At 57.0% G+C, this 8,865-nt stretch overlaps 1 protein-coding gene across 1 annotated transcript; it reads right to left on the bottom strand.

The window, feature by feature from the left end:
- Positions 1 to 639: 639 nt before the first annotated feature.
- Rd3 (retinal degeneration 3) lies at positions 640 to 7,531 on the bottom strand. Its single transcript, XM_005404502.1, has 2 exons — positions 7,213 to 7,531; positions 640 to 1,028 (listed from the first exon to the last, which is right to left on the bottom strand). Exon 2 carries the CDS (start codon positions 1,014 to 1,016, stop codon positions 717 to 719), a length of 300 nt encoding a protein of 99 aa, XP_005404559.1. The 5' UTR covers positions 1,017 to 1,028; positions 7,213 to 7,531; the 3' UTR covers positions 640 to 716.
- Positions 7,532 to 8,865: the final 1,334 nt, after the last annotated feature.

Below are 8,865 nucleotides of genomic sequence, written 5' to 3'. Positions count from 1 at the left end.
GGGACAGGAAAGCCATGGCTTCCAATCACAGTTACTTCCGGAACACTGCTGGACCCATGCTTTATGTGTCCAGAGCCCCAGGGCCGCAAACCTGGAGTTCATGCACACTCAGATGCACAAACACACACAACACACACCTTGGGCAGACCAGGGTACAAGTCGGTGTGAAGTAGAATAATCAAGATATATTAATATCGGGGCCGGGCACAGAGGCACATGCTATAATACTAGCTCTGTGGGAGGCTGAGGCGGGAGGGTGGAAAGTAGGAGCCCGCCTGGGCAACTCAATGACATAACAAGGTCCTGTCTCCAATTAAGTGTGAAAAAGCTGGGGTTGCAGCTCAGTGCACAGGCCCAGAGTTTAATCCCCAGTACTGCAAAATAAATAAGTTAATTTAAAAAATAAAATCAGTATTGGAGAGACTGTGGGAAAACCCCTCCAAGAAGGGAATCTGAAGACGGCCTGACGAAAGAGGAGCAGCAGCTAGTAAAACCCAGGATGAGAACAACTTGGCAGGAGGAGCAGGAAGCTTCAGGTGGCCTTCCTTGCTGTCCTTGCCCTGGAGCATCCCCTGAGCCCCCGGCCCTGCCTGGGTCCACCCTGCTCCTGCTGACGGGACTGCCCTCCAGGTCCTGGTTCTGGTCCTGATGGCCCAGGCCCTGCAGCCACCCTCCCAGGGTCCACACCCGAGGGGTGCCTGTTGCAGGGCCCAGCCTTACCTGAGGATGGCCGGCCCACAGTAGGACGGGTGGATCTTGGCACACACAGCCTCCAGCTGCAGCCGCTCGCCCGGGCTGAGGTCGTAGGTGGGCTGCGGCGTGCTGGCCAGCCAGCTGTAGTCCACGCCGGTGCAGATCTTCCTGACCGCACTGCTGCGCTCCCGCTGCTGCCGCTCCGCCTCGCGCATCTGCCCCACCAGCTCCATCATGAGCGTCTCCAGCACCATCTCCGCCGGGCTCCGGGAGGACAGCCGGGCTGGGGCCTCATTCCCCCGGAGCCACGGGATGAGGGACATGACCCCTCGGCCCTGCGAGACAGAGCAGGTGTCCTCCCAGGGCCTCTCAGGGAGGGAGGCCCCAGAAGATGTGTGGGAAGGAGAGTCGGACCCCAGGTGAACAGAACTCTGTGGCCTCCAGTCGGTCACTGCATGTCTCTGGAGTCATTCCTGAGCCCCTCGGAGCAGGCCAGACAGCTGTGAGAAGCAGATGTGGGTAAACCGGACACTGTAAGCAGCACAGAGAGTGATGTGCTCGCTCATGGGTGTAATGACCCTTAAAGCATTGCCATAATTGAACCTAGGGAAATGGCCTCCGGAATCTCCACTGGGAGGCCATGCTCAGCATGCAGGAGGAGCCTGGCCTGGCCAGTGCAGCAGCTCAGGCAGACCCTGCCTATAAGTTAGTTAATTAGTTAATTAAAATAAAACAAGGGCATTGGAGATGTAACACAGTGCAAAGGCCCTGGGATCAATCCCCAGTACCGGGCAGGGGGCACCATAGTATCAGTGGGAAAGGTGCCTGCAGTGCAGTCAGTGTTGGTGTGAGGAAGGGAGAGCGGCTGACTTAGAGGATGAGGAGGACCAGAGAGCTTGTTCTGGACAGCAGGGCTGAAGGGTGTGTGCAAGCATCAACCTCGAGGGCTAAGGGGTCGTGGAGGACGCAGTCACGCCCAGGCGAGACGTGGACCAGCACTGGGGCTGGCTGAGCAGTGTGGCTACTCCTCCCATGCCCCACCGGGTCCTGCTCAGTACAGAACTGGGAGTGGCCAGCTGACGGGAGGGACAGGCGGATGGCTGGATGTGAAGGAATGAAGGAACAGGGAGTGTGCTGCAGTCATTGGTGCCATTGGGTATGGATGGCGGCTCTGAGGGCGGTAGAGGGAGTGCCGTTCCGGAGCACAAGCCAGAAGCAGGTCTTCCAGGTGCCCCACCTCCCCTTTGCCCCCAGCGTCTTCCTGCCTAGACACAGCCGGGCTGCCAGGACTCGGTAGGGTGTCAGTGCCCCCTCACTCGGGGTCACTGCACACACTGGAACCCTCGGTCTCCCAGTTCTGAGAAAGCCCCCCTGCTCTTACAGGTCACTTCTCTCCGGAGAGCGCCTGGCCTCCCTGTACCTCCTGCTCTGCCCCCTGCTCCATGCTGAGTGGGCGCTGCTCTGCAGGTCAGCGCCCAGCACCCAGCACCCAGCATCGGGGTCTGGCCCACAGCAAGTGCTCAGTGAACACCTAAAAATAAATGGATCAGCCTCACTTTCCAACTGATTTGGATTAATCCCAACATGAAGGCCAGGATTGGGTCACCATGCAGTGCACTAGTCATCCGTGTGTGTACCTGTGTCTGGGTGTGCATGTGCAACGGGCTATAAATTCACCTGGAGTCCTGCTCATCCCAGTTTCTCAGCTTCCCTGAGACCCACCTTACGGCTTCATTCTGGCCATGCCCTGCCTTCCATGGCCCTTGTTTCCTTTGAGTCTGTACCCTGGAGCCAAGGGTGACTCGGGGGCAGAGGAGGCCCAAAGTCCTGCCACCCAGGGCTTGGAGAAGCTGGCAAAACAGCTTGTGCCCAGGGCAGCCTTACCTCAGACTGGCCACACCATGGCCATGGAAGCCTGGCCTGGCCAGGCCATGGGGACCTGAGAAAGGGGCTGCCCCACACATGTGCAAGGGGCCTGGGCCGTGCAGCTGGTGAGGCCCACGCTCCCGTACAGCTCTGTGTGACAGGCAATGTTTACAGATGATACCTGCATAGCTTACAGAAGTATGGAGACATTTTAATGCCATAAAATTACCTTACATAAATAATATACTTTTTCTCAAATAATTTATTATTGTACTATATAATTATTTTAGCGTACATTTAAGTACATTACACAATCCTCTACAGATGTTATATGTATATTTATATATCTAAACATTTGTAAGTTACCGATTAAGCTGCAAAGTATTAAAATCTGTCCCACTCTCTTCCTGTCTAATGTTTCCCAGAGCTTCTGACTGGTGCACAGCTCTGCAGGCCGAGCCAGCTCCTAGCTCCAAGCTGCCCTCCTCTTCCTGCCACCCGGCTCCATCCCACACCATTGTAAGGGACCTGCACACGACAGTGGGGACGCCCAGCCTTGGCACACAGGGCCTTCTGCACCACTGCAAACGGCCTGGAGGGCAGCCTTGTGGGGTCCCTCTTCCTGGGGTCCTGAGCTGGCCTCCTGAGCTGGCCTCCTGAGCAGGTTCTTTGGTACAGGGCCATGTGAGTCCTGGCTCCTGGGGCTCTGAGCCTCTCAGCCAGGTGACACCTCTGGGGAGACAGCTCCTCCTCGCCCCACACCCCACACACGACCTGGGCGAGGCTTTGGCAGACACACAAGGATTTTGCCAAAGCTATTTCTGTCCTAGTGCCAGCTGCTACCCTGGGAGGCTCTTAGGCAGGTCTGATTAAGTTCTTAAGGGCAAAAGAGGGAGGGAGACCGCCAGAGGAGAAGCAGGGAGGGTCAGAGAGGCAGGCTGGCTGATCAAATTCAGGGGTGCTGTCCTATCCCAGGGCCCTCAGGAACTGACCCACAGCCGAGACTGCAGCTAGTCGCATGTGATCTGTGGGTCGCCCAGGGCCTACCCCGGCGTGGGTCCTGCCCTGACCTGCCCCGCACCCCCACTGCAGGCCACGCTGCTCAGTGTCAACTCCAGGTCCCCAGCTCTGGCCAGCAGCAGTGCCCTGGTCACCTGAGTCCCACGGAGCCAGCCCGCCTCTCCTCAGCCAGTGCACTTACAGTCTCCTGCATTGTGTGACTGTTGACCAATCCCCACCTTAAGTTAGGACCGCTGGGGTAACCTGAGGAGGGAGGTGGTGGAAGTAATGACCGCTTGTTCTCTTAGGTCTAAGAAGGCGTCAAGGTGAAGGGAGTACTCGGAGCGTAGGGAGTACTGAAGCGTCTGCGATGTCTAACATGCAAACCACCCTGAGATGTACATAGGCAACTGTGGCGAAACACTAACACTGGTTTTATCCAGAGGCATTTGCGGGTGTGTAATGTCCCACTCGCCCCACTTTTCCACGTGTGTGAGCATAGTCATGATTTGGGAGTTAGAGATGCCCAGCTCAACCCGCACTTCCCCCTCATCCTGACCAGCTTGCTAGCTCCTCTGCTCTGCCCCAGGCAGGGTCTGCCTCAGGCAGGCTCTGTCCATTGACACCACAGCCATGGGGTGCCAGTGGGCTGAGGCCTAGGTGGCAGATACGGGTCAGTATGTCCCTGCACTGGGTGCTGAGCTCCCCAGAGGAGGAGGAAAACAAGCAGAGCAGCAGTGCTGGGCCCCAGGAGGGGACAGGGCCTTAGCTACATGGTCCCCCTGGCTGTCCCCAGGAGGCTCCTCCTCACGTATAAACTGGGGTTCACACATCTGTGTGGCCCACACCCCAGTGTCCCCCTGGGACTCAAAGAGATGCGTGTGAGAGCTTCGCAAGCCTCTGTCCCGTGCAGTGAGAGGCCACAATTCCCAGGCCTAGACAGCCAGGAAGAGGTACCGCCAGACCCTGCCTGTCAGCTGCTAAGTGGAGCCGGAGTCACAGAGTGGGAGAAGACACTGAGCCCGCAGGGAGGGCCTACACCTGCAGACCAGTGGTCTCTATGGGAACCTTGGGGACACTCCCTCCCTCAGCCAGAGGCCTCCCTGGGGCAGGATGGCTACACCCACTGGCAACTGCCTTCCCTCCCTCCTGCACCATGTCTCCTCTGTTGAGGCTGGGGCTTTAGTCCCGCCCTTTGCCCTTGGACGCTGTCTGGGTGCCTGGCTGTGCCCTGTCTATGCCAGCTTAGCAAGTGGCCAGACTTCAGCAGAGGCCACCACCCTCTTCCCCCCAACTCAGCCAGGCTGCGTCCAGGTCACCTTTGTGTCCCTGAGCCTCAGTTTCCCCGTGTGTAATGGGGTGTAAGGTATTGACTTCAGCTTACTATGAAATCAGATGAGATGATGTCTGCACGCTTGTTTTGCAGACTCACAAGAAGCTGGTCCCCACATCTGCGGCTGCCTTTGGTGCTTAGTGCAAGGGTTCTTACCCAGGCTCCTGGAAGAATTTGGAGACTGGGAATGATTTTTTTTTCTTTCCTCCTTTCTTTTCTTTCCCTTTCCATTCCCCTTCCCTCCTTTCTCTCTTTTTTTCATGGCACTGGAGATTTGTCATTTTTTTATTCTTGAGACAGGGTCTCACTAAACTGCTAAGCTGCCCGAGCTGAGCTCAAATTCCCTAAGGCCTAGAGTTCTGGCTTACAAGTGTGGGGACCACACTTGCTCAGATGATGAACTTGAATGGGGAAAAACCACCCTTATTTCCACTAACCTATAAAAGTCTTTTTGTTTTGTTTTTCTTCCAGTACCAGGAATCGAATTCACAACCTTAGGCTTGCCAGGCAGGTGCTTTGCCGCTGAGCTAAATCCCCAGCCCTTCCCACTAACCTTTAACTAGAATGAAGTATTCTCTTCGGCTGTGAGGGCACCTGTGACATCTATCCCCGGCCACGGTCACTGCCATGGTCCGCCCTCTTTAAAGTTGTCACTTCTGGAATATTGTGTGTGCAAGCTGCTAGTGGGAAGTCAGTGTTTACCAGCCTGCCACTGTTCTTTTCTCCCTTCCTTGTTCGTAGAGCCTCCTGTGTATTGCTGTTGCAGATTGTGTCCGGAAACCCGCCCCTGACAGCTGCACTGGATAGAGCCAGTTTCCTTTGTAACCCAGTGACACCTGTCGGATTCACTTAGAACTATTTTGAGAAGGCGTCCCCAGACTGCACAGGTCTCCAAGGGTCCCAGCACAAGGAGGACAGTGGCCCTGGCCTGCTGCAGGCTTGACTCCAGACCTCTTTCTGACCTCCCGCCCACTCTTCAGCAGGAGGTGGGGACTGAACGGGCGGTGGCTCTGTGGCTGCCCCAGAGAGTTGCAGTGCTCGAAGGCTCCACCTGCCTCCCTGTTCCTCTGCGCTTCTCTCCCCTTCCCTCCCCTCCTCTCCCCTCCTCTCCCCTCCTCTCCCCTCCAGCCTCCTGCCTGGCCCTATGCTTTCTGAGCCTTCTCTTTAGCCTATTTCTGAGCACCCTGAGGGTGAGGACTTTTTCCATCACCCAGGGACCAGACTACCAGCTGAAACTCACTAGAGATGGGAGCTGGGGTGTTCAACAGTGAGAGCAAAGTGGAACCAGGCCCTGTGCATCACAGGAGGGACAGAGTCCCCAACCTCCAGTGAGCGCTCCAGCCCTACACCTGCACACGGCCCACCACAAGGCAGGGGCAGCCCTTGCTTCAGGAGTGCTGAATTCTTAGTCAAAAGCTGCTGTGCCCAAGTCTAGCCCCGTCTACCTCCAAAGCTGGGCGCTAATAGCTGAGCTAAGCATCTGCAGGCCAGGACAGGAGGGACACCCCTGGGGACCTCCAAGCCAGACATAGAGTGGCCCGAGAGCCTGAGGTGGCCAGAGGCCTCTCAGTAGACTCGACTAGTCCTCCCGGCCCCCTTCCTCCCAAGGGCCACAGCAACGCCACACAATACAACTGACCTCCATTCTCTCTGGCATCATAAAAAAATAAACTGTTACCCACTAAGCTGGGTATGACACAGCTTAACCGATCTGTCCTCTGTCTGGCCCACAAAAATCCCACCTCGAGGGCCACCCACCCCAAAGTCTGCCCCTCGCTAGCCACCTAGATGTCACCAGTCCCTGTGGCCAGGCTTGGCACAGGGCTGTGACTGTCACATCTGTAACAAACACATTCTCCTTCTCCCCTACCTAGCTATGACCGCTGCAAGGGCAAGAGCTGTATCTGTTGACCATGCTGGCACACAGTAGGTGATTGCCGGCGCTTCCCATTGGATCCCATGCAGAGTAGCTGGCATTCGGTCCTCCTTGTTTTGAGGCAGATGTACAAGCGGAGAGGCATGCCCTCTGTGGAAGGGCTGATGCCCATGACCCCTACCCTGATCCCTGGGCCCCAGCCTGTCGTTTCCCTGAAGCCCGGCCCGGGGCCAACCAGCCTGGGTCTGCATCCTGAGTGTCTGGTCAGGAGTGACAGCCTGGCCCATGGGTTGCCTACATGTCTTGGTTATGCTGGATCCCGCCAGCTGACTCTTTACCCTGGACCCAGGCTCTGCTCCCAGGAGCCACCCCCAGCGGCCCAGCCTCAGCTTTCTCTCCTAATGGTGCAGCTGCACTGGGCTGGGCTGGGGAGACGCCTGCTTACCTTGCTTTCTCAGGGGCTCTGATTTCTGCTCCCCAGGGTGAGAGAAGAGAGTCTGGATCTTTTCAGGAAAAGCAGAAAGTTGAGCTGGGAGGGTGGGCTACATCCTCTCTGCCTCCCTCCTGTCGCTTCCTCTGCTGGCTGCCTCCTTGTGTCTTTTGCTCTTTCTGTCTCTGAGAAGTTTTGCCGGAGCCCGCGGTGCCAAGGGAGGGCACAGGGAGGCGGCTGGGCGGCGTTCACAGAGCGGGAGTCCCTGGAGGTTGAGCTGAGCTCCTGTGCACTTGGAGGCAGGCCAGCTCCCGCTGTGGTTGCCATGGAGACCCACTAAGCTAAGCCCTCTGGCCACAGCAGTATCATCTGCCAGGGGAGCTGACTCTGATGCGGGTGCCCAAGAAGGTGGGCAGGCAGAGAGGCAGTGCCCCATTCCAGAGGTCATTTTGGCCCCTTCCTGCCCCAGCCAGGACTCCGTGGTGCAAACTGGAGATGAAGTCCAGGCTCCCATCCTCTGCAGAGCCCGCAGCAGGCCTACTGTTGGCACATGTTCCCAGCCACCTGGGGCAGCTCCTGAATGGATGCCCTCTTTCCACTCACTCCCTCCAACGGGCGGTGGCTTTGTCACAGCGGGGGCCCCAGCCTGCACAGATGCACCTTGCCTTCCCCAGCGCATCCCAGCCTGTATTCCCTCAGCTTGTCTGAGAGGCACACTCCAGTGCAGAGTTCTAGCTTTCTGGAGGAGGGGCTGGGTTTACAGAACAGGCAGGCAGAGAGGGAGCTGGCAATGTGGTGTGGATTCCGAGGCACTTAAGTAACGTGCGTAACTGGTGGAAGAGCCTGCTGCCGTCCTGCACCCACTCCCACCTGGGTCCTCTGGGTCACTGCCCGGACACTGTGTTCTTCAGGGACCTTGCTGTCTGTGGGCCTCAGTTGGGCCAGCTGTGCTTCTGAGACATCGGCTGGCACTGAAACAGGCATGCTGCCCTGGTGGGGAATTGGGGTCCTCGGTGGGCACTTTGCTTTGCTGTCCAAGCAGCCACTGGGACGGTAAGTCCAACCCCACGAAGAAATTAGAGGGACAAAGTTCAGTGAAAGGAAGACACTTTATTTGTAAAGAGGAAAAGGAAAGGAAGATGAGAAGACCGATAGCTGCCCTCATAAGAAAGAGTCAGGGTTGGGGGCTCTGGAAAGACAGAGGACATGTGGGCTTCCACTCCCGGCTGCTTTCACAGGGGTCAAACTCACTGCCAACTTGCCGCAGCTGGACTGGCTTCCAGGCCTCTCTGCCCAGCATTCCAGTGCTGTGTGAGGAGCTGTTTTTTGCTGTTTACTTGTCCTTGATATACCTTCCAATGCCTGCTCTTTGGGGTGGGCGGCTATTTGGCAAGGAGATGTTTTATCCATGACTAGCTTAGCACTAGTAAGGGGGTGTGGATATCCACTACACCCTACAATGACCCTGGAGTGAATAATAGAATGGGTCTGGAGTGAGTGCACATGTACACATGTGACTATGTCAGTGAGCAGATGTGAGTGCATCCTTATACACTGAATAAAGGCTTCCCCCGAGTTAGGTAGCACCCTCCCGCCGCACACGCTTCTCCGCACCTGCTGGGGCTGGGGTAGCTCATCATTCGCGCGATTGGCTCTGTGTCCCGCCTG

Source organism: Chinchilla lanigera, unplaced genomic scaffold, assembly GCF_000276665.1.
Source record: "Chinchilla lanigera isolate Chin_1 unplaced genomic scaffold, ChiLan1.0 scaffold00088, whole genome shotgun sequence".
In the NCBI taxonomy this organism is placed as follows: domain Eukaryota; kingdom Metazoa; phylum Chordata; class Mammalia; order Rodentia; family Chinchillidae; genus Chinchilla; species Chinchilla lanigera.
The sequence above is the reverse complement of the archived record's forward strand: the minus strand, read 5'-3'. Positions and strand labels throughout refer to the sequence as shown.

Bases quoted from the DNA above. Each gene is read 5' to 3' on its own strand.
- Rd3 (XM_005404502.1), bottom strand. From the start codon at position 1,016: ATGTCCCTCATCCCGTGGCTCCGGGGGAATGAGGCCCCAGCCCGGCTG.